General features: G+C 33.1%; 2 protein-coding genes across 2 annotated transcripts in view; both read left to right on the top strand.

Annotated features, from left to right (window-relative positions):
* The window catches only part of LOC126716129 (glutathione S-transferase zeta class-like), a 35,738-nt gene extending 9,600 nt beyond the window's left edge, over window positions 1-26,138 (top strand). Inside the window, exon 11 of the mRNA XM_050417151.1 lies at window positions 25,861-26,138. The gene's annotated coding sequence lies outside the window, so the exon portion shown is untranslated. The remainder of the gene's footprint in view (window positions 1-25,860) is intronic.
* On the top strand, window positions 19,558-26,138 carry LOC126716132 (glutathione S-transferase zeta class-like). Its single transcript, XM_050417159.1, has 11 exons — window positions 19,558-19,716; window positions 19,830-19,929; window positions 20,032-20,088; window positions 20,203-20,288; window positions 20,392-20,466; window positions 21,296-21,349; window positions 21,474-21,555; window positions 21,742-21,803; window positions 24,613-24,672; window positions 25,117-25,244; window positions 25,861-26,138. The coding sequence occupies exons 1-10, from the start codon at window positions 19,714-19,716 to the stop codon at window positions 25,225-25,227; spliced, it is 690 nt and encodes a 229-aa protein (XP_050273116.1). The 5' UTR covers window positions 19,558-19,713; the 3' UTR covers window positions 25,228-25,244; window positions 25,861-26,138.
* Window positions 26,139-26,799: the final 661 nt, after the last annotated feature.

Below are 26,799 nucleotides of genomic sequence, written 5' to 3'. Positions count from 1 at the left end.
GGCAGAATTTGGAAAGACTTCGGAGCAGAGCTTAAAAAGACTTCTGGCTGTTTGTTTGTCTTGTTGTTGTTGTTGTTGTTGTTTTTTTTTTTTTTTTTTTTTTTTTTTTTTTTTTTTTGTAATTCGTTTTCTATATAGGCTTGTTTAAGCCCTTCATTGTACACTGTAATACCTCTTTATATTAATAAAAGTCATCATTGCTTTATTTCGTATATTCTACCTCTTCTTTTTGAAATGGTTATGCCGTAAATAGTCGTACTACCATATGACTTCTTTTTTTATTTTTACATTCCGAACGATGCTTAGGGTCGAAATCCCAGTTAATAAAAAGGCCTTGCTCTGTGCTTATTGAAACTATCCGGCATAATAATGCTGATTTGAACAAATAATACTTAGGGCAGAAACCCTTATTAAGAAAAAAGAAAAAGATATTATGATGAGCTTATTAGAGCTGTCTGGCATAATAACGCCGACCTGAAAAAACAATACTTAGGGCCGAAATCTCTTATCAAGAAAAAAGATGTTATTATGAACTTATTGGAGCTATCGTGTACAATAAGACCGACTTGAAAATGGGTTGTATACCCCAAATTTGAACGAGATGATGGCCGAATGCTCGGTGCCGTGTAGGAAGTAATCATCCAACGATATATAACCCAAAATGAACAGCCCCTATAGGTCGCTGAGAATTAAGGCATTTTGCTAACTGCCTAATGACCTTCATAGCCTTAGCCTTTTCTGGTATTTGGTCCAAGGACTGAGCGACTTAGAATTTTTCTTAAGTAGCTGACTTTTCCATAGGTTTGAGTCCGAGGACCATGCAATACCTTGGTTCTATCCAAAACTTGATTTTTTAAGTAGTTGGTTTCTCCATAGGTTTGAGTCCGAGGACCATGCGATACCTTGGTTCTGTCCAAAACTTGATTTTTTAAGTAGTTGGTTTCCCTATAGGTTTGAGTCCGAGGACCATGCAATACCTTGGTTCTGTCCAAAACTTAATTTTTTAAGTAGTTGGTTTCCCCATAGGTTTGAGTCCGAGGACCATGCAATACCTTGGTTCTGTCTAAAACTTGATTTTTTAAGTAGTTGGTTTCCCCATAGGTTTGAGTCTGAGGACCATGCAATACCTTGGTTCTGTCCAAAACTTGATTTTTAAATAGTTGGGGGAATTAACCCCTCGGCTATGACGTGGGACCTTGGTTTAGGGGGATTAGCTCCTCGGCCAAGCCCTTAGAACCATCCGTGCTGCTGACGCTACGAAACACAACCCCTAGTGAAGAAACGTAGCCCCTAGTGGAACTTTACGCTAGAACACTACATCCGGATGTTGGAAATGATGTGAGGGATTGTCTCAACCCACTACCTGTGCCAAGACACAAGCCTTTCCCACAGACGGCGCCAATTATAAGGACTCGATTTGTAACGACCTAAAATGATACTGGATTCGCACGTAAAAAAGGCCCAAACAATATCATTTGTAGAGCGTGGGTTTGAAAGGCTAGGCCTTGGTCACCGGACAGTAGTTCGGGTTGGCTCCGGTCAATGAATCTCGTCCGAGGAGTCTGGGGAGCTCTATGCTCTTCTTATTCTCCCTGTTTATAGGACACCATGGCTGGGAGGACGGGTTGTTTGTAAGGATTCAATTTGTAACGACCCAAAATGATACTGGGTTCGCACGTAAAAAAGGCCCAAACAATATCATTTGTAGAGCGTGGGTTTGAAAGGCTAGGCCTTGGTCATCGGACGGTAGTTCGGGTTGGCTCCGATCAATGAATCTCGTCCGAAGAGTCTGGGGAGCTCTATGCTCTTCTTATTCTCCTTGTTTATAGGACACCATGGCTGGGAGGACAGGTTGTCCCCCCTTTCTCTCACACTGCCTCTCTTATCCTTTTATACGGGGCTTTATCCTCTCACCAGCGTCCACGTATAAGCTCACTTTCCTAGGACTTAAGACCTGTCCTGTCAGCTCATACCTAAAGTGGTTGGGAGTGGTTATAAAAGCTGAAGAGTATGGCTCTGTCAGGTGCAGAGTATTGAATGACAGTAATGGCAGCTTTCCCTTTGTCCTTAGTTGTTATACTATCCAGCGTCTCCTTCTCTATTGACATAGATATTTTAGATTTTTTTTCCAAACTGTTCCTATACCGTTTTTGCCCTTTCTTCCAAGGGGACCTTGGATATGCCGAGGACAGAATCATCCTCGGCTGTGTCTTAAGACTATTTAGACTTATATTACCCATCCTCGGCTATACCCTTCCTCGGATCGGGCCTTGGGCCCCAATGTAAAAATGGGCCAGGGTCACAAATTATTGGGCCCCACAGCTGGTATATATATTGTTATATTGACACAACAAATTTCACAATATTTTCACAATTATTAACGTGCACGTATACGCTAAAGCACTGTAGCTACAGTGCTTTGGTTTCATGAGCCACTTTTTTTTCCCAAGTTTTGAATAGTAACTACAGTGCCAAGTGGCACTGTAGCTACAGTAGCTACATTTTTTTTTTTTCCAGTAATCGGTTTGTTTGTTTGTTTTTTTTTTTTTTTTCCTTTTAAATATTTATGTAAGCTGGTATATATATTGTTATACTGATACAACAAATTTCACAATATTTTCACAATTATTGACGTGCCAATTTCTTACAAGTCGAAATAAAATAATAAAATATGAGACTGACCAATCACAACTAAAAGTAAATGTTTTGAGAAAATGTTACAACACTTATTGTGCAGTGCGTTTGGTTTATTCAACTGGTACGGTAGCTACCGTGCCTAAAGTTTTTTTTTTTTTTTAGTAATCGGTTTATATATATATTTTTTAATATTTATGTAAGCTGGTATATATATTGTTATACTGACATAACAAATTTCACAATATTTTCACAATTATTGACGTGTCAATTTCTTACAAGTCGAAATAAAATAATAAAATATGAGACTGTGACCAATCACAACTAAAAATAAATGTTTTGAGAAAATGTTACAACACTTATTGTGCAGTGCTTTTGGTTTATTCAACTGGCACGATAGCTACAATGCCTAATTTTATTTTTTTTTTCTTTCAATAATCGGCTTATGTTTTTTTATTTTTTTTTAATATTTATGTAAGCTGGTCTATATATTGTTATATTGACACAACAAATTTCACAATATTTTCACAATTATTGATATGTCAATTTCTTACAAGTCGAAATAAAATAATAAAATATGAGACTGTGACCAGCCACAACTAAAAATAAATTTTTTGAGAAAATGTTACAACACTTATCGTGCAGTACTTTTGGTTTATTCAACTAGCATGGTAGGCCTAAAGTTTTTTTTTTTTTTTTTTTTTAATTTTTAGTAATCGGTTTGTGTTTTTTTTTTCCTTTTAAATATTTATGTAAGCTAGTATATATATTGTTATACTGACACAACAAATTTCACAATATTTTCACAATTATTGACGTGTCAATTTCTTACAAGCCGAAATAAAATAATAAAATATGAGACTGTGACTAACCACAACTAAAAATAAATGTTTTGAGAAAATGTTACAACACTTATTGTATAGTGTTTTTGGTTTATTCAACTGGCACGGTAGCTACAGTGCCTAAAGTTTTTTTTTTTTTTTTTTTTTTTTTTTTTTTTCAATAATCGGTTTGTGTTTTTTTTTTTAAATATTTATGTAAGCTGGTATATATATTGTTATACTGACACAACAAATTTTACAATTATTGATGTGTCAATTTCTTATAAGTCGAAATAAAATAATAAAATATGAGACTGTAAGCAACCATAACTAAAAATAAATGTTTTGAGAAAATGTTACAACTCTTATTATTATCACAATATTTTTACAATTGTTAAAATCTCAGTTTCTTATACATCAAATAAAAAAATGCTAAGTCCACAACATTTTAACATTAATTTATACAGTGCCTAAAGTTTTTTTTTTTTTGTTTTTTTTTTCTTTTAAATATTATGTAAGCTAGCATATCTATTAACTATATAAAAAGTGCCAAAGGCTCATGAATAGTGTTTTTTTGGTTTATTCAATTAGTGAGGTGCACTTTTTCTTTTCTTTTTTCTTTTTCTTTCTCCTTCAAGTATGCCAGTTGGTTTGAGCTTTTTTTTTTTTTTTTTTTTTTTTTTTAAGATCTTTATATGTTTACTTTGTACTTGCAATGCAAGTTTATATTGTAAATACACAAAAGTTGTTAATATTATACACATTTGCACAAAAAATGGTAAATATTGTACAAAGTTTGTAAATGTGTACAAAATTTGCCAATATTTTTGTGTCCATAATATAAATTTACATTGTAATTAAGTACAATGTATACATAGAGATATTATGAAAATGTTGTAATGCATGTGTCAATTCCTTATGAATCAAATAAAATAAAATAAAATAATAAAATATTATATCGAGATCTAGCACAACTAAAAATGTCGTGACATTTTGTTGTTATTACAATATATTTACAACTATTAAGGTGTAAGTTATAGGTCAAAATAAAATAATAAAATATTGGACTAGGATTTGTCACGATCTTATATGATTGAGATTAACTTTTTATGACATAATTATCAAAATTCTTAAAATTAATATCTCTTTTGATTAATATAAATCTCTTTGTATTTTAAAAATCAAATGATTTATATTTATATTTTGTGATACAAATAAAATCTAAAATTGATCCTAATCACTATTTTTTTTTTCCATGGCTAGCACGTGCCTTGCACGTGCTGCCTTGACTAGTATTGTAACAATTGACAATGGGCAGTAAAATTAGTGTATAATCAGAGCGTGGCAGAGTTGTGTCCTAATCAAAGGAAAGGAAAGGAGATATTAAAGCAACGAAATCAATTAATTAAAAAAAAGAAAAAGCATATTATAGGAAGGAAACTATGAAGAAGATAATATTTAATAATTATACAATAGTGGGAATACCCAAAAAAGAATCGGTGCATACATACTAACTGTAGAAATTTTATTAGGTAATTCGGGAGTATCACCCACCACATGGGTGGGTATCACCCACCATATGAAATGGAGAAAATATATTTCTAAAGTACCCAATAATAACCAGCAATATTATGGAGAAAATCTACTCTTGGAGTACCCATTAAGAAAAAATCAATTTTATATAAAGCTAAATTTAACAGCATGTATGTGTTGGAATGAGGTGGTAAATTCCCATGGGCCATGGGGAACACATTGGCAGTTTTTTTTTTTTTTTTTTTTTTTTTTTTTTTTTTTTTGAGAAGCCATTGGCAGATGTTAAATGAAAGAAAGAATCAATTTCCTTAAAATTATTATTATTATCTATATATATATATATATATATATAAAACCGAAGCTTTTGAAGCTCCCACAATTTTCCACGTCAGCACAATATTTAAATACAATATTTAAATTAAATTAAATTTTCCACCTCATCACTGTTTTCTTTTTCCAATGCAAATTAGACTTTTAGCCAAATAAGGACACTTTTCCACCGCCTCTACTCTCTCCTATTTAAGAATTACTTGCGTAGAAAACCTAAGCCCCAAAACACAATTTTCTTCTTAAAACTTATTTTTCTTCAAGAATTTTTTTGAGGGCGGCTTATGCTTCACAATTCACATATTCCACTTATGTATTGGACTTCTCTCCTTCTTCGGTCAATGCATCAAGGTTAGGGTTATTTGATTTGTTCAATAAAAATTATAGATTTGTTGTTTTTTCTTATAAGTTTGTCAATTGTTGTTTTGTTTATTTAATTGCTGGGCCTGAATCTTTTAATTAAATCTTCAAATTTTTTTTAACCTTTTAAAAGTTTTAATATTTTGAATTTTAACATTTAAAAGGTAACTCATATTTCTCTAATATTTCTATGTTGTGTAGACATATTTTTTTTGTTTATTATATTTCTCCATTGTGTAGTCACATAATTTTTGCTTTGTTTTAATAAATTCTTGGCTCAAAATCTTCTAATTGTTTGGTTTACATATGAATTTTTAAGTTCATTTTTTGCAATACATTTAATTGTTTGGCCAATTTCAATAGTAGAAAAGCTATAATCATGGATTCCCTTCTTTCTATTGTATTTCTCTATTGCGTATATATATATATATATATATATATATATATATATATTTATATATTGTTTTATTTCAATACTTTTGAAGCTTTGAATCTTCTGATTTAAAAAAAAAAAATTTTTTTTGGCCTTTTGGAAGTTTTAACATCATAACTTTTGGGTTTTATTTTTTCTATTATCAGAAATTATCTAGAAGATTTCAATGAATATCCATGGATTATTCTTTTTGAGGGTAACCCATCTTTATCTTATATTTCTATTCCTAACTTTTTTTTCCTATATTTTTTCTTTAATTGTCCGTGTTTACATCTCTTTTGTTTTTCTTATTTTTACTTTCATAGCGTAGGTACATGTTGTGTATGTTCTTTGATTCGTTCTTTAATGATTTTTGTGTGAGTATGTGTCATTGTATCTAGGTACTTAGGCAAAATCTATAAAGACTAAAGATGCTTCTTTTTTTTTTCTTTTGTTTTTTTTTTTGGTAATGAATCCTGTGTTTTTCGACTTTAGTGAGTCATATTCTTAATTGATCGAAATGGTTTTGTTTGACGTGGATTTTGTTCATACTGGTTTCAAAGTTTATTTCTTGGCTTATATTATAGATTGTAATATATTTATTCATCAAACTGTTTAGTTGAGTTTGTTTTCGAAATTGTTTTCAGTGTTGGACATTTTCTTGAAGCATGTTGGTATCATATATTAAAATACTGTTAAGTTGATAATAATAATAATAATAATAATAATAATAATAATAATATAGTTTAATAAATGTCTGAAACTAATAGCTGTTAACAAATGTTTTAGCTATATGATTTTATTTTACAAATTCAATTTTGGTGTTGTAGTAAAATAAACAAAGATTAAATTATATATTGTACTCAATACATTTCCCGTGCATCGCACGGGTTACCGACTAGTTATTATTATTATTATTATTATCATGGTCGGTGTTGGATTTTGGAAAAGCAAAAGCTTTTTTTTTTTTGGGTAAACGAAAAGCAAAAGCTTTTTTCTTCAAATAACTTTCCTTCCTTCCTGTCTTGTTGGATTAAATTTAAATTTAAATGGTATGCTAGCCTACCGCTACCGCTGCCACTACCAGTTACTGTATTTATCTATCTATCATCTTTTTGTTTTGTAAGATTAATTAAATTGTAATATTAATCTGGGCTCTTTAATAAGGGATAATGTAACATTGTGTCTCCTATTCATCACCATCGTCAACTATTCCTCAATCAATCTAATCACTCAATGATAATTTCTTTCAAAATGTGTCTTCTCTCTATCAAAATACATAAATAAAAAATTACTTTTAGAAAAATTATATCAATATGAGTCACAAAATAAAAAATGAAAAAAAAAAACTAAAAATGAAAATGAAATTAAAAGTAAGAGAGCATGAGAGGAAAGAGAATTACCAAATCGTGATTTGTGAGAGGGTGGATTAACTATAGAGTAACATTTAATCTCTTTCAAAATTTAATAATTTGCATTCATTATAATTTGGGATTATTACATTTTTCAATCATAAAAAATCTAGGGGCGTAATGAAAAAATTATTTCACCTACAAATGCATTATAATGGAAAATGTAAAAATTGTGTATAAATATATTCTTATATTGGTTGATAAGAATAAAATATTAACCAATGTTTCATTTTTCTTCTATCATGCAGTCAAAACACAAAGCAGTATATGTCAAGGCTAAAAAAATTTCAACCCAACTTATCCCATTATTAAGTAAATTTTGTCAAGTTGATTTCATTTTTCTGTTCTCATGCAGTCAAAACACATATCATATGCAGAAGTAGTTTATGTCAAGGTTAAATACAAAACAAAAAAAAAAAAAATCAACCCAACCCATCCTAACTCATCAATACACAAAAAAATTTAGTTTATTAAATTTTGTCAAGTTGATTTCATTGTTATTTTCTCATGCAATCAAAACACATATCATAACCACTGCACACCCTTGGTGCGATGGTCACTTCATAAGTATAAGTGCTTGTTGTGGAGTGTGGGGGGAAAGGGTCGAGGTTCAAGTCTCCAGGAGGGAGCTTTTACACACATATACACTTAGATTAGGTTAGAGTAGAATTTCTATCTTGTAAATAAAAAAATAAAAAATAAAAAAAACGCATATCATATGCAGAAGTAGTATATGTTAAGGCTGCAAAGGAAAAACTAACAACAACATGAATTCTCAATAAATTAGTTAAGGTCAGTAACATGTAGTTTTTTATATTTGAAATTTTGAAGTCATATTTTCAATTTGCTTCTTTAATTCATCCACATGTATGATACTTCTATTTCCCAAAAAAAAAAAAACTAAATAAAAATGTATGGAGAAGAAGAGTACCAAAGATGAAGTTGGTAGAACTCCTAGCAACTTAGTTCTTGGCAGCATCACCTATCAAGTGCTCATTGTCAATGAAGGCAACATAGGAAGGCGTCATTCTGTTGCCCTGCTTGTTGGTTATTATTTCCACACGATCACGTTGCCACACTACCACGCATGAGTGCATCGCCTCGAGATCAATACCGATTGCAGGACACTCTTCTTCACCAGCCATTCTTATTTCTGATACGAACACCGCACACACTTTGTCTCAATTGTCACTGTAAGAGATGTAGATGCAGAAGAAGAGTTAAAGTCTATTTTTCTTTTCTTTTTTGATAGGAACGGTTTGTGTTTTTTGTGAGCAGTAAAATTAACATGGTCTTGTGGTAGTGTTTTTAGGAACTATCCCCACTAGGACTGAGCAAGGGACCCGACCCACCCGACGACCCGACCCAAATCGAGTGGTTTTGGGCGGGTCTGAAAGTATTCGGATCGGGTTTCAGGTCTAAATTTCGAGTTATTTTCGGTTTCGGGTTGGCGTCGGGTCTCTTATATATGCAAATTCTAAACCCGATTTTTAAAATTAAAAAAAAAAAAAAAAAAAACCCTACTCTATGTTGGTTTCTCTCCACCTCCCTCAGCTCTCTGCCTCCCTCAGCTACTCTCCCAGTTCTATCTCTACTTCTGAATCTGTTTGAAGTTCTCATATATATATTATGATGCAGAAGAAGAAGAAAAAGAATCGAGCCATGATCATCGAACCAAACGAAGCAAACAGGCAACCATCTTAGAAGAAGAAGATCGAATCAAAGCCTTACCTGACTCGATCCTCCTCAGCATCCTTTGCTTCTTGCCCATTAATGACGCTATCAAAACAGGCGTTTTATCCAAAAGATGGGCCTCTCTTTGGACCTCCCTTCCCTCTCTTAGTTTCGACTCTGATTCCTTCGTATACTTAGAAGATTTCACCAGTGCCGTCGATGATACTCTGCTCCTACACAGGACCTTTGTGTTGGATGTGAGAGAATGGGGCAGAGTGGAGTAGATGCGGCTGCAAATGAAGATGACACAAAAAGAGGAAGCGAAGCTTAAAATTGAAATCATGGACAGTCCATTTGAGTGGAGCAGATGCGGTTGCAAGGTGAGAGATGTGCTTTCTTTAGGGTTTTGTATGATGCGCTTCGGAGAGGTACTATGTGGTTTATTTTTTTTATTTTTTATTTTTGTTGGGTTTTAGGTTTTTTCCCAAACGAATGGGGCCAAGGCCCAAACCTTAACAAATGGAGTCTGGCCCTTAGAGAGATCAGACATCAATAGTGGACTTGGCAGTAGCAAGCCCATTTGGGTGATCCCATGCCAATCCAACCCAAGACCCGACCCGAGACCCGAAAAACCGACCCGATTACAGACTCGATTTTTCGGGTCAGGTCGGGTTTCAGGCAACCAAACCCGATGTCTATCGGGTCGGGTTTCTGGTCACAATAAACCCGACCCAATATTAGTCCTAATCCCCACTTCCTAAAAAGAGTAAAAAAAACTATCTTCCACTAACCCTGCAATTACACAGTTACCTACTTTTTTGAAAAAACTCTTCCTCTAATTTACTAAAACACAACACCACTACCTTAAGATTAATAAATGTTTTTAAGTTTTAACCCACCTCTTTGGCCAAAAAAAATAAAACTAATACCTAAATTTAGACATTTTATAATTATTTTCTGATAAGTTACTACAAGCTTATCCATTTCCATTTGGCAAAATTTATCCATCAAATTCTAGTCTCATTATAAAAAAACTAGCCTCTGAGCACGCGCTCACGCATGTGCTCAGAGGCTCTTCTATTTTTTTTAGAAAAAAATTAATAATTTCAATCTATTATAATTTGAGATAACTACATTTTCCAATTACAAAACAACCTAGGGGTGTGATGAAAAATTATTTCACCTGCAAATGCATAATACTCATCACACCCCTAGTTTTTTTTTTTTTTTTTTTTTTTTTTTTTTTTTTTGTAATTGAAAAAAATAGTAATCCAAAATTATAATGGATGCAAATTATTAATTTTTTTTCCAAAAAAATAGAAAAGCCTCTGATGCACGTGCTCAAAGGCTAGTTTTAATAGAAGACTTAGAAAATAGGACCACTCTACAACGTCAATTACTGCTTCAAAAAACCCAACTTCATCCACAAACGCATAACACTCATCACACCTCTAGGTATTTTATGATTAGAAAATGTAGCTGTGGGGGGTAAAAGACCAGGAGGTCCACGTCAATGTCCACATTGGGCCAAGGGCCTAGTCCAAGGAAAAACCCCTCCTCGGCCATGGAAAGAACCCTCCTCGGCATGGATGTAGCCGAGGACAAAGGGGGCAACCTGCCACTGGTAGTGACACTCCAGATCATTCCACGAAACAGAAAAAGTATTAAAGCAAAAAAGGACAACGGAGAAAATGGAAACGTCAGAGGGAAAGGCTGCCATGATTTCATTCAATGCCTTATGTCTGACACAGTCATGTTTTTCTGCCTTTTCAACTACTCCCAACAACTGGAGGGGAGGGCTGAAGGGACAAGTACCAACCCTAGGAACCCCATTCAGGAGGGAGGAAACTACTATAAAAAGGGGGTAGAGAGAAACAGAAAAGGGGGGCAGAGACTCCCCAACACACCAGAGGCACCAGGAAAAGCTCCTCGGACCGTGCCGAGGACCAACCCTCTCTGGTAAACTCAGTCCATCTCAGCTTGATCGTGAAGAACACCGTGCTAACCGTTGTCCATATACTAAAGCCTAACTCTTTGGCCCACTCTCTACAAATTCATTGTACCGGGCTCACTGGTCTGAGGTCCCATACATCTTGGACCCGGGTTGAAAAACGTGACCCTACAGTAGCAATCATAAATTATAATGAATACAAATGATTAAATTTAGTAAAAAAAAAAATCTGTTTACCACTAACCCCGCAGTTACACAGTTACCTACTTTAAAAAAAAAAAAAAAAAAAAAAAAAACCTCTTCCTCTAATTACTAAAACACAACCCCGGCCACTACCTTAAGATTAATGGTCTGTTTGAGATCTACTTATTTTGCTAAAACTGAAAACTTTTTGCTAAAAGTACTATAGATAAAGGTAAAAATTAGCTGAAATAGTACAGTGAGACTCATGAATAATACCAAAAAAATGCAGTGGGGTCCATGAATAATAGCAAAAATAAGCTGAATAGTAGCAAAAATAAGCTGAATAGTAAAAAAATAATTTTTGCCAAACGGATACTAAGCCACGTTTCAAAGTTTTAACCCACCTCTTTGGCCAAAATAGATAACTTAATACAAATGTCGGATAAAATTTTTTTTTTTTTAATGGAATTTTTTCTGATAAGTTACCACAAGTTTATCCATTTCCATTTGGCAAAATTTATCCATCGAATTCTACTCTCATTAAATAAAACCCATATACACCATGCCCATCAAAGTTTTCATATGTAAAAGTTTTAAATAAAAATTCCAAAATTAGGACTATTGGACTGAAATCTGCTTGTTTTGCTTACGCAGCATATGTGAATGGCACAATATTTCAATTACAGGTTAATGACAAATCTTACTTGGAAAACAGTTAGAATGGGCTACAAAACACGATGAGCTATCATCATCTTTGATCTTTGTCACTGCCTAGTGAGTTGGGGGATGCAAATTTCAAAATACATTTTGATTATCTATTTTTTTATTTAATTTGGGACTTGTTATACATTGCAATTATGTAATAAAGCAGAAGTATAGTTCAAAAACTTGCGTGATTGAAAAAAAAAAAAAAAAAAAACCCCAAGTATATACATCTCCTGAAGCATTCCACCAAGGCAATAATGCATTATTTTCTGCATCACCGGCAAGTTCCAAAAGCTTTGGCGCAACTGAAGCAACAGTTGTTGTTGTTGAGCCTTTGACATCAAATTCAGCACTTAAAACAGTAATATCATCATCAACCTTAATTTCAAGCACACATGCCCCTCTATACAATCTTGCCAGTACATTTACCCACTCAGAATCGGAATCATCGGAGAAGTAAAAGTCAAAAACATAAAAATCCAATTCAATCTCCGACGCCCCGAATTCTTCCCAAAGTTTTTGTCTAACAAAGGTGTTGTAAAGGCCATTGGAGAAGATAAGAATGATAGAGGATGGTTTCAAAGTTGTTGAAGAGCGGGCTAAAGTAAGGAGTTGTTGAAGTCGAAATTTGAAGCCCTTAGGAGGGGATGAATCCCAAGAAATGTAGGTGGGGTTTCGATCGTATACAATAATCCAAACAGGGTTCCTATTGAGAGTATCAAGATGATGACGGACAGGTGAGGAATTGGTTTGCAAACTCGAGAAACTGCGGTTATAAAAGACTGGTGGAGAATATGAACAATAGCCTCAAGGTGCCCAATATTCAAACTGTCAACACACCCATACGGAACCCACACCTAGATTGAAACAAACATCTCTATCCTATCTATCACGCCCTTGCATCTCTCCTTTGCCAATTTCACTCCTTCCATAGCTTTCCGCTTCATCATCCGTCTCTCCTTTGCCAAATTTTTTATTTTTTATTTTTTATTTTTTATAAATGAATAAAGTAATTTGAAAACTATTAGGAGGGTGGCCCTGTTTTGTAGCCAGTGTTTTAGTGGGAGTTGAGATGCATTTTTACCAAGTTTTACCTCTACTCAAAGGTAAGTTGTAAGGATATTTGGAACCAAAAAAAAATCTAGTTCAAACAGGAGAAACCCTTTAAATAGTAGTACTAGTCTCTGACCACGCGCGTGAGGCTCTTCTATTTTTTAGGTAAGGGTTAATTTAGAGCATTTATTATAATTTGGGGTTACTACATTTTCCAATCACAAAAAAAACCTAGGGGTGTGATGAGTAATAATTTCACTACACATAATAATCATCACACTCCTAGGTTTTCAAACAGGGAAAGCTCCTTAAATAGTAGAATAGATAAAATCGATGCCTTTGACTTTTTATTGACCTCTCTAGAGTTTGCTCCATTATTATCAATTTTTTTTAAATAAAATTATTTTTGTTTAGTCCAACCAAACTTAACAATGAGTGAAATTTTATTTCTCTAACAAGTCCAACTTAAATTCAAACTCATCATTATCATTTTTCAAAACAAAATTATTTTTGTTTAGTCTAAACTTAACAATGAGTGAAATTTTATCTCTTTAACAAGTCTAATTTAAACTCAAACTAGGGAGCTATAAATTATTTGCACCAATATTACATAACATAAACTTGGCAACCTTTATGATAAGTCATCAGCCTACCTACAGTGAAAGAAGATAAATTTCAATATAATAAGCATTGGATTTCAAATAATGACGATGTGGTGAGTGAGGCATTTCCAACAGTAAAAAAAAATTTAAAAGATAAATATTAACTCTTTACCTACGACTTAATTTAATTTGAAAATTAAGTATCACATTTTATTTTGGTGGAATTATGATATCTCAACTCATTTAATATTTATGGATTTGGCAATCCTTTTACGTAGAAGATTTAGAATGATAGACAAGCAAGATTTGTCCAACAAATTAGTTTATTTATTTCTTTCTTTTATTTTTTGTTATTTTTAAGAAAAAGATGATTGCCCAACAAATTAGTTAACTTTGTAGCCTTTACAAATTAGCCAATTTCTTGTGATCTCAGTCGTTCCAATAGTGGAAATCACCCAAATGAAAAAACGTTTTAGGCCCCTTTATATTTTTTTCCTGGAAAAAAAAAATTTGAACAAGCTATATATTCAAAGGATAAAAGACACATTTAGGTATTAATTAAATGGGGTCATTCTAATCCTATGTAGTATGACAGCAGAATGAGCATATCAATTTTTAAGCGAATTCCATTCTTCTCAGTTTTGCTAGGTAAAAAAGAAAAAGAAAAAAGAAGAAGAAAAAAAGAGAGCTCCGACATGAAAGACTGTGGCCTTCTAATCACTATTGATTTCCTGTCATGTGGTTTGGGTGGATACATTACCAAATTCTATATCCCAATGAGAAACAAAATTCTACGTCTTTGCTTCATCTCACGATATGAAAATATATTAATTTTTTAGGCAGAAAGCTTATATACGATATATTAAAAAGATGTATGGCTTTCATTATTTTAACGTGGGCTCTTGCTCAACATTTTTTAGCATGGGCCACATGCTAATAAGGTTTGTTTAAAGTTTAGACCTGTTAAAATTTAAAACAAATTACTTTATGGGTTCATGTACTTTTTTTCTTTTTCTTATATTTCTCTTTTGAATAGTCATATATTTTTTGAATTGTTTCAATAACTTATTCTTTAATTATATATCTTTTTGGCATTTTGGAAGTTTTAACATCTGAATTTGTGCAGTCACACATACACACACAATCACACAATATATACATATATATTTTATCTATAATTTGTAGGTTTTGAATCTTTTGATTCCTTTCAATAGTTATAGCCATAAATTATTATTTTGAATGTAACTTATCTTTCTTATATTTCTCTATTGTTTAGTCATATATATTTTGTTTTGTTTCAATAATTTCTAAGCAGTGAATCATCTTATTCTTTAATATTTTTTAATCTTTTAGAAGTTTTAATATCTGAATTTTTGAGTTATTTTTTTACTATATCTGAAACTATTTGACAAATTTTTTGTAAGTTATTGCACGTTCAAGCAATGACTTGTTCATCAAGTTGTAACACAAATTGAAGTCATACAAGAACAAATCATGCAATAGTGTAGTTTCTTAATCAATTTAAGATTTTATAAAATTATTTTAGTCTACCTCACAAATAGGTAAGTTCCTGTGCATTGCACGAGCCAATGACTAGTTATTAATATCATGGTTTTAAAAACCGGACCAGACCAGTCGGTCCTAGCCATCAATTTGGTCCGGTTATGGGCAAAAACTGAAAATAGCTTAAAAATTAGGAAAATTCAAAAACCGACCAGTTCAACCGGAGAACTGAGAATCTGCATGGTCGAACCGGTTGAGATTTTTTTACTTTTCCCTAGCCTAAAACTACGTTGTTTTGGCCAAGAACCTAAAAACTAACCCTAAACACTCTCACGCTCTCGCGCCTAAACACTCTCACACTCTCATGCAGTCACGCCTCATCTCAAGCTCTCTGCGTCTCTACCTCACTCTCACGATCTCAACTCTTACCTTACTCAACTCATCTCAATCTCAAGTTCTTTGCCTCTCTGCCTCACTCTTTCTGCTAGACTGCCTCACTCACGCACAACTCTCAAATTTTTTTTCCCTTTTCATCCTCTGACGTCTGAAGTGTTCTGGGTTTTTCTTTTTCTTTTTTCCTCACGGCGTTTGAGCTCTACTCTTGGCTTCTCGGCTTCATCAGGTAATATTCTTTTCTTTTGATTTTGATTTTGTTTTTAATCATTTTCTCAGTTGTTTTTTTTTTTTTTTTTTTTTTTTTTTTTTTTTTTTTTTTTTTTTTTTTTTTTTTTTTCAGAGACTCAGATTCTCCATTCATGTTCTCAGATTCATCTCAAGTTCTCCATTTCGTGACTTCACTGGTAATGAATGAGGCTTGGTCTTAAAACTTAGCAGTTGTTTGTTTGAAACTTTAAAGCTTATTTGCTATTTGGATGTAATGAACTTATTTGCTATTTGCCATTTGGATGTAAATGTAATGATTAATTAACTTATTTATTTGGTTTTGTTGAAAGTTTATTATGTTAAGGATGATTGTTTTATAATGTTATTATGTTAAATTCTTTAAAAAGATGTTAGATACTTATATACTTGTATTTTTTTTTTAAAGGAAACATATTTATTACTATTGGTTTGTTAGTTTTAGTATATTAAAAAATTATTAATTATTTATATAATTTAAATAAATAATAATTAAATTATTTATGATGTCACCGGTTCGACCATCGGTCGAACTTCGATCTAACCAGAAAATCGATAATTAGTTCATTTTCCGGTTCTTTCACCATACAGGTTTTTAAAACCTTGATTAATATTAATATAGCGATAATAATAATATTAAATTTATATCAAAAAATATGAACTCGTTTGGTAATGTTGTTCTAGTAACGTTGTTTGTATTTTTGAAAATACATGTGAGTGAAAAAGTATGTGAAAATACATGTAATGTTGTTTAAATTAAAATAATAAAATTCATTTAAAAAAAATTAAAAATAATAAATGAAATGAAATAATGAATAATCAGGTAATAAAACATTGCGATTTGTGATGTGATGTTAGCATATTCCCCTTCCTATTATCTATACTACTATTTAAGGGGCTTTCTCTGTTTGGATCGGATTTTTTCTTGTTCCAAAATACCCCTACAACCTATGTTTAAGTAGGGGCAAAACTTGGTAAAAATGCTTCTTCAACTTCCACGTAAAACACTATCTACAAAATAGGACCACACTCCCAATACACTCACGTTGGTTTTCAAACTCAAATTGCTTCTTCTTCAGTTCTCCAATTCTCTCAATTTTGCGTTTTCAAACTCCTTTCACCCACCTCTTTGCTTCAAATTTCACTACAAACAACAACAGCGGATTGATTTGAGGTAAGTTCTTTCTTAGATCAAATCTCAACCTTTTCTCTCTCTCTGATCTCACTTTTTTATTTCTACATTTCTCACTTCAATTTGTCTCTCTATTTGGCCATGTTTTGCTTATTGTTATTTCGAGACTTACTGGATATTTTATGATCTATTGTTTTATAGGCCTTCACAAGACGCTACTAAAAGATGTTTCATTTTTTATGACTCTTCATTGATGTGTAGGCTTTGAGGTTAGTACTATTCGGCTTTGTTCTTCTCTACATTATTTGTCGTAATAACAATGCCATTAACAAGACGCTAAAGAAGAATTACCATATTGATGTGTAGGTAGAGGAGATTAGCGTGAGAAGGAGAGAGAGTAAACTGATTTTGGGTGCAAGAGATTCTCTCAAAAAGACACTTTTTAGGTTAGGAGATTAGTGTCAAAACGAGAATGTCTTCTATTTCCCTTAGGGCCACATCAAATAGGTTCGTTTTTAACTCTAATTCTTTTTTTTTTTTTTGGTCTTTCAAATTATTTTTTTGGAGGAATATCTTTCAATTTTTATAATTATTATGGTTTTTTTCTATTTTGGGCATGACAGCTGTGAAAGGTTGAGTTTTTGAGCTTTTGTTGTTTGAACTTCAAAGTGGCTAATAAGTAATGATTTTTTTTTTTGTTAAGTCTTGGATTATTGTTTAGCAAAAAAAAGTCTTGGATTATCAGATTATGTGTTAATCTTCTTCTCCATGTGTTGGTTTACCAATGAGAAATTATTTCGTGCTTTCTTGAGTCTCAATACAAGTCGCAGCAAGTAATATATTGAGTCTTAATACAAGTTGCAACAAGTACGTAATATATTAAGTCTTGGATTATCATTTAGGAAAAAAAGGTCTTGGATTATCAGATTATGTGTTAATTTTCTTCTCCACATGTTGGTTTACCAATGAGAAATTAAATTTATGTGGTAGATTTTGGGGATAGGATAATTATTGCTTAATTTGTAAAAAAGGGTTGTTTTATCTCCAACAAAAACTTATTATTTTATCATGATTTAGATTTTAAAAGGAAAAAAAAAAAAAAATTAACTCCCACGTAAAATAGTGCCTACAAAATAAGACTACACTTTGTTATCATTATCCTTTCCATATCATTATCTTATCTTATCTTTTATTATTTTTTTTCTTTTATTTGGTTAGTTTGATGGGTGTTTAAGTGTTTTCTCTAATTAATTACTGTTTTTTAAAGAATAGGAATGATATATATTGATTTGTCTTTTTTTTTTTTTTTTTTTTTTTTTTTTTTTTTGTTGTGGTTATCGAGTTTCACTCATTATTTTAGTGTATGTGTTCTAAGTGGTGCCCTCTCTTCCCCTTATTATTTTTGTTTGTTGTTTTTCTTACATTTAAGCCTTACTCTCTATTTTTTTTAATTTATTTTTTATATTTTTTAGGGTGACATATAAAAAATTTGGTTAGATTGCATAGAAGACACATTAGATGAATTCGGGTAAGCGAAGTGGTAGTCAATCTATCAAGTTCTTGTTAAAAAACATTTTTTTTTTTTTTTTTGTAAATATCCTAACTTATGAAATTTAATATTGTCCTTTTTTGTGCCTTTCATTGCACATTTGATGATTCTGTAAGCAATTGTCATATACGCAAATTTGCTAAAGCAAGAATGATCCTAGAGAAGTTATCTTTAAAGATAAAATTTAAAAATTGTGGTGAAAATTGCTTCTAAATAATAGACTAACTTTTAGGGGTAAAAATCTACACCCTTAAATATATCTTATATTTAATAGTTTATAAATTTTAAAAATTGGCAAAATTTAATCACATCCAAAATAACTTACCAAAAGACAAAAATACTCCAAACAAACCATGCCTTTTGAATTTGCATCAAGTGTTATGTGTCCTCAGTTAATAAATTGTGAGTCCTTCAATGTCTTTTTTTTATTTTATTTTTTTTAGGGTGGTGAGTCCTTCAACGTTGGTTTCCTATTTTTTTACAACTTCAAGCAAAAATAAAAAAAATAAAAATCCCGATGTTTTAGGTATTTTAATAATATGCCAGCACTGTTTTACATTTAATTTTTTTTTTAAAAAAATGTTTTAAGTTTTTTTATTCCTAAAATTTTGCCTATTATTTAGATATTATTTAGAAGTAATTCTTTCCATGATTTTATAATTTTATATTTAAAGAAAAGAGGAAAAAATAAAAACCCATGTTTTATAGATTTTTATCCAGGTATTTTTATTTATTAAACTTTTGTGCTTGGGTTCAAAAAAATAATACATGCACCAAAAAAGATTACATCACTTGATATTAAACTTAGAGAATAGGTGGACTCTTCAAATGGTATTTATTTATACTAGACATCCTAGGTTTTTTTTGTTATTGAAAAATATAGTAATCCGAAATTATAATCGAAGAGTCTTTGAGCAGACACTCACAACATTTTTCAATAACAAAAAAAACCTAGGGTGTCTAGTTATTCTTACGATACTACGGAGTACGAGAAAGAGAAAAGGAAACTTTGTTTCTTATTTTTCGTGGGCTGGGCTGGGCTGGGCAGGGCAGGGCCCCAGTTTAATTGTAATTGTCACACATATATATTTCCTTTACTTCTTATTAATAAATAATAGTATCTATTAATCAGAATCAGATGACAACAAAATCGCCGGCGGCTTCCCTCGTTAAGAATTAGAAGTGTTTTGTTTTACGAAGACCAAATCGGATCAAATTGAAATATGGTAGGTACTAGGTACTACTCACTCTATCTATCTATATATATGGTTTGTTTGCTAAAATATATTATAACAAATGTAGTGTAATATTATTAAATTCAAATGATTTTATGGGTTAGGCAAGCGTGAGCGGTGATAAGAAAGAGAGTGAATTGAAACTGTATTCACACTGGAGGAGCAGTTGTTCCTTCCGTGTTCGTATTGCCCTCAACTTGAAAGGTACTTTCTTTCTTATTTCTCTTTATTTATTTATTTATTTATTAATTCTTCAATCTATCTTAATTTTTTTTACATTTATTTTTGATGATGATGATTGATTAGGGCTGAAATATGAGTACAAAGCAGTTAACTTGTTGAAGGGAGAGCAATACAGCCCCGGTGAGAATAGAATTAGAGTCAGATGACCTTTACTTTACTTTCTATTATTGTTTAATAATAATAATAATTATGTATGTATGTATGTATGTATGTATGTATGGTGTAACTAAAAAGAGTTTACAAAGCTCAATCCTATTGGTTATGTCCCCGTGCTTGTCGATGGGGACTTGGTGCTTTCCGACTCTTTTGCCATCTTACTGGTTCGTATCTCTATCTCTTTCTTTTTCTCATTCTACTTTCCCTATTATGATTATTAATCATCAATTCTTCTTACATTTTTAACTATCTAACTAACTTACACAGTATTTAGAAGAAAAGTACCCCCACCACCATCCTTTGTTACCTCAGGATCTTCACAAAAAATCCATCAATTTCCAGGTATCAACATACTGCCTTTAACTTAATTACACTCATCTCATTTTTAACCTTCTTTTTTCCATTTCTTTCCTTCTTTTTCGATTTTACACTTTTCTTAATCATAACTATAATCTATAATTGATGCTCACACCATAAAAAGCATCACCAAACTAGTATTGTGCAGTGTTTTAAGGCAGACTTTTTAGTCACATTCAACTCAATCTATGCCAACTGAGGTTGAAACAGTTTTTTTGAAAAGGATGGCTATGCCACTATGCCAGCTATGGCTATTTTGAAATAAACTAAATTATTTCTTGTGGATTGGTGCCTAGGATCAGGATCCTCTCCAATTTCTTTGAAAATGAGAGTTTCCATCTCATGTTTAAGATATAGTTTTCATAAATCTAAATATGTAGATATATGGTGCAACATCATTTAAAATTCTATTCCACCAAATAAGGAATGATTACTAATTTTAAATGAGGTGGCATCATGTTCACCCTTAGATTTGTTAAATACTAGATCTTCACTTTGAATTGGACACTCTCTATTTCAAAAGCAAATGGGGAGTATTATTTTCCAAACAACCTTGCAAGCATGCCTACAAGTAATTGTGTCTCACATGGTGAATAACACTAGTATTGTTCTTTTTTACATGTTGGATAATATGTTTGAAAATCCCACTTTGGTTTTACTTTCTTTTCCAGCCTTGAGGATATGAGCTTCCTGATCTAATCAGGCATAATTCTTTGTTGTACCTTATCCATTTTTGCTAATATTCACACGTGTTTTTGCAAGTATGTTTCAGATTCAGACACTAATGGGGTTGCTTTTATAACTGGATATGTAGGCTGCCAATATTGTTTCCTCAAGCATACAGCCTTTTCAAAATCTAGCTACACTGGTATATATCTGAGTGAGACTGTTGTGGTTATATACCCCTCTGTTAAAATTAAGATGTCATTTTTCATGAAATTGTTAGAACATATATGATATAAAGTTCGTTTTTCTGCTTTTCCTATCTACAGAAATACATTAAGGAAAACGTTAGTCCTGATGAGCAACAGCAACTTGCTTTTTCTAAACATCATACCGAAAAAGGCTTTGTAGGTAAGCTTTGACTAATCTGTTGAAAGGATCGTACTCTTTGTTTATTTGGACAATCAAATTAATGTTCATCTCTCCAAATCTCTCTGGCAATTCCTGTCACATGTGAACATTATGTGCCACCATGTGATGATATCTGCTCCTCACTGGGTTTGAGTCTAATTCGATTATTATTTTCATTTGTTTCAGCACTTGAAAGGCTTTTAAAAGACTATGCTGGAAGATTTGCAACTGGAGATGAAGTTTTCCTGGTTTGGTTTCCTGTTTCATATGTGTCTGTGCCTGTAAACTTGATTATAGTATATGCTGCTTCTGTGTTAAGGATTCTTTTCTTCTTTTTCTCTATCCACATTGAATGTTCAAAGTACCTAACCTTAAACACAATCATGCACCATAAATCTGTTGAATCTAAATATAAAATTGGCTGCCGCACAGAGAAAATACTTTTTTTTTTGATAAGTAAGAAGAAAATATTATTAATAAGGGAAAAGCATTAAAATACAAAGGGTTCACGGTAGTGAACTAAAAGACACAAACAGCCACTAAGAAAAGCTAATAGACAAAAGGAATTCCATAAGGGTAAAACAATCCGAAAAACCCCAACACCGAGACCAATCAAAGAGGGTCCGTTGGCACAAATCTACTAACTGATCCACAGTTTTCCCCTTATTCTCAAAAGAACGCCGATTCCGTTCAGTCCAAATAATCCACATTAAACAGCCTGGAACTAGATTCCAAATATCGGAGCTATGCTTCCCAAGCCAATGGTACCAACAAAATAATAAGTCCGCTACTGAACCTGGCATGACCCACTCGATCCCAAACAACCGAAGCATATGAGTCCACAAAGAATGAGCTATCGGACAGAAAAGTAACAGGTGATTCACAGATTCCTCATTACAATAGCACATACAACAACGATTCACCAAAGGGCGACCTCGAAGCATGAGGTTATCCAAGGTAAGGATCTGACCATGAGCTGCTGTCCACATAAAAAATGCCACCCTTTTAGGAACCTTGACTTTCCAAATGCCCTTCCAAGGGAAAGTGGAAGGAGTTGCATTTTGAATCTTATGATAGAAAGACCGAGTGTCAAACTTCCCATTTCCATTAAGACCCCAACGAAGCCTATCATCCCCATTACCCCTAGGGATCCGGGTTTGGATGAGATGAAGAAGGGAATAAGAAGCCGCTAACTCCCAATCATTGAAATCCCTAAAAAAGCTTAAACTCCACACTCTGGCGTTATCACCCACTAAAGGGCTTAACACTTCAGAAACATAAGCTTCTTTATTAGCAGAACACAAATATAACTGGGGATAAAGAATTTTAAGAGGGACATCTCCAATCCATTTGTCATGCCAAAAAAGAATACGGGAACCATCCCCCACTACAAAAGACAAATGCTTAGCAAAACTTTCCCACCCTTCACTAATACTCTGCCATAAACCACAACCATGAGCCCTTCTGCAAACTCTAGAGCACCAACCCCCTTTCCCCTCCCCATATTTCATGGCTATGACCCTCCGCCATAGATGAGTGATTTCATGGCCAAACCTCCAAAGCCATTTCCCTAATAGGGCCTGATTAAAATACACCAAATTCCGAATTCCCAGACCACCCAACTCGCGCGGAAGGCATACCTTTTCCCAAGCCACCAAAGGATATTTGAAACACTCAACTGAGGAACCCCATAAAAATTCCTCTGAATACATTCCAATTTAGTCGCCACAGCTTTAGGGATAGTAAAAAGGGAAAGGTAATAAGTCGGAAGGCTTGAAAGGGTACTTTTCAACAATGTGAGTCTACCACCCTTTGACAGGTAAAGCCTCTTCCAGCCTGAAAGCTTCTTTTCCAACCTCTCAATAATCGGATTCCAGATAGCGGCTGTCTTATACAAAGTACCCAGTGGCATACCCAAGTAAATCATAGGCAAACTGCCCACCCTGCACTGAAGAATATTAGCCAATGACTGGATGTTGCTCACCTCCCCAATAGGGACAATCTCACTTTTCCCCACATTCACCTTCAATCCAGTAAAAGCTTGAAAACAGGTCAAAACCAGCCTAATGGAAAAGATCTGCTCTCTTGAAGCATCGCAGAAAAGAATAGTATCATCAGCAAATAGAAGGTGAGAAATACTAATACCAGTATGATTATTAGGACCCACATGAAAACCCTGAATGAGACCACCATCCTCAGTTTTCTTCAGGATACGACTTAAAACCTCCATGATCAAAAGAAAGAGGAGAGGAGACAATGGGTCTCCTTGTCTTAGACCTCTAGAGCTACCAAAGAAACCAGTAGGAGATCCATTAACCAAAACTGAGAATCGAACGGTAGTGATACAAGTCTTCATTCAACTCCTCCATTTACCCCCAAAACCCATCCTCTCTAACAGATAAAACAAGGAATCCCAATTCACATGATCATAAGCTTTCTCGATATCTAACTTACAAACCACCCCTGGAGCACGACACTTCAGTCTACTGTCTAAACATTCATTAGCAATAAGCACTGAGTCCAAAATCTGTCTGCCACCAACAGAGTCCAAAATACTAAAGCATCTCTGCATCGCTCTGAATTTTCATTTTACTACCAAAATATTCCAATATTTCTAGGGATTTGCTACTGAAGTTGCCAAGCATCCTGAAGTTGTTCTAATATCTACAACCAAACAAGGATTTTCTTCTGCATGCTTGTAATGTTATTTCAACCATAAGTATTGAGATCAACTGCCAACAGAACACAGTATAAAATATTTGAACACACTCCTCAATCTATAAGACTGCAATCGGAACATGGTTCTTCTCCCAAACCCAAACCATGGATTATGAGACATGAAGGCACTAAACTCAATTCTAAGCATTAGGTTTTTGACGTAAGTATATGAATTTATATAATTGTACTAAAGTCAGTTCAACATGTCTTAGTTGCACATTGCATGGCACAGTAGTATTTCACTTCCTAAAATGCTCGGAAGAATAGTTTGCATGGAATTAATTCATGAATTAAGGTTTTTTTCAAAATGTAATGCAACGCATTGACAATTATTTGCAGGCAGATTTGTTTCTAGCGCCTCAGATTCATTTGGCAATTAAAACGTTCAAGGTGGACATGGTAGTGCTTGCTTTATAATTATTGTGCCAGTACCATTTGTAGATGAATATATTTAATTTAAATGTAATGTAATTTTTTTCATTCTATATACTAATTTTATCTTCAATCTGCTTAACCACCAAATTCTTTTTTCACCTTGGCCCTCAACAGTTTGTGGAATTACAGTTTTCAAAAGCTTTATAGCTCAATTGACACCTTCTGGTGTTTCCAACCATGATTCAAATCCCCCCACCCCTAACTATTGATGTATCAAAAAAAGTTTGTGGGATTACAGTAGTAGCAAAAATCTGTATAGTCTTGTTCTGCTTGTGTAAATCTTGCTTCTGGTTTGAGATGTTTCAATTTCTTCATCCACACCTTTATTCAGTAATCTTGAAATTAGGGTGTGCTTTAAAGTCCATTTCTGTATTTGTATCTGCTGACAAATTTTTTTTTTCCATGCAGACTCAATTCCCTGTCTTATCCAGGTTGAATGGGGCATACAATGAGATACCAGCTTTTCAAGATGCCATGCCAGAAAAGCAGCCTGATACTCCTCTGACAAGTGCTAGTTAAACCAATGGGTTGAGGAGGTACAGAGAAACATTGTTGAAATCAGAAATTACTAGCCCTTTCTTATCCATTAGCTGTGTCTAGAATGTTTGTTATATATATATATGAGTTAGGTTCAAATGTTGGATTATGTGACCTCCAAATGCCCATGATGCTTACCCAATTGAGATGATTGTAAATTAAGAACTACCTCATCTAAAACATGGTCAAAATTACGGTAAATAAATGTTTTAGTGTATAGTAAATGATATTAGATTAATATGAAATTTAGCATGCATGATGATAAGCATATGGAGGACATGTAATGCAATGATAGACTTGAAAAATGTTAACCTAATTAAAAGGTATTAAGTGATGTAATATCACAAAATGATACACCATTTGTAACTAAGACCACAAGAACAAGAACAAGAATAACAACAACAACAGACACTATATATATATATATATATATATATATATATATCTGTGTGCGTTGCATAATAGAGGGCTAACATATATTGTTTCAATTGGTCTTTTGCATAATAGTGCTGGTTATAAAAAAGAAAAATATCTGAATTTGATTGACGTTGTCATTCCTGTTGAACTGAAACTTTATTTTCTATTAAAATTATGCTTTCAATCTCAAAATTGCAGCATAAAGTGCCACATGATCAAGCTTTGAGATAGAGCTTTTCAAAGCATATTTGTATGAAGGTGTTGTGATGAAGGTTGTCACCTTATGGAACACAGTGGGATAATGTTAATAATAATGGATGGTGAGCTGATACATACAATAAATGGTTTGGTTTTGAAGTCCTTGAAGTTCAGTTTGCTTTTGTATCCACTAAAATTATAGTTTTGTTTACCTGTGTTTTCTTCCTGTTGTACACTTATTATATATCATATTTCTAGCAGAAATGTGTTAGGACTTCCTTAGAAACTCTTTTACAATTCATTAATAACCAAATAAAAATCTGCAGTAACAAGTTTAGATGTGGATCTTGTCCTTGGAAAGGATGAGACATACCAGTTGGCTAGAAAGACCGGTAAATTAAGAAAGATTGAGGAGCTTTTTTTTAGGTAATAATTTGTGAGGGGCTTATTTAACTATCCACATTTGTGAAGGAAATTTATTAACTGGCCTGGAACTGGCCTGGAAAGCATGTGTCTAGCATTTGGAACTTAGCTCCATTATGCTTGATGTGGTGTCTTTGGAGGGAACGAAACAGGAGGACTTTTGAGGACATGGAAAGTTCGGATGACCAGTTATTGGCCTCTTTCAGTGGCTCTCTGTTTGACTGGTCTAGGGCCTGGGGACTCACCTCTAGTGATTCCCTCCCTTTGTTCCTTAGTTCTCTCCTGTATAACTAGTCTCCTCTCCTTTCTCTCTTTTTTCTTTTTTCTCTATCTTTCCAATTGTACTTTTCTATTTGCCTTATGTTTTTCTGCATAAGGTAGTTTCTTCAATATATATCTTTATTACTTATCAAAAAAAAAAAAATCTATAGAGAGTAGTGAGCTGAAGTGCCGCATTCATCTAATTGTATGATGCGTGGCTTTCCATCTAGGAGATGGTTTAAAACTCAAAGCTTT

The sequence above is a fragment of the Quercus robur genome, chromosome 2, assembly GCF_932294415.1.
Source record: "Quercus robur chromosome 2, dhQueRobu3.1, whole genome shotgun sequence".
NCBI classification, from domain to species: Eukaryota; Viridiplantae; Streptophyta; class Magnoliopsida; order Fagales; family Fagaceae; genus Quercus; species Quercus robur.
This window is presented reverse-complemented; position numbering and strand designations above follow the sequence as displayed.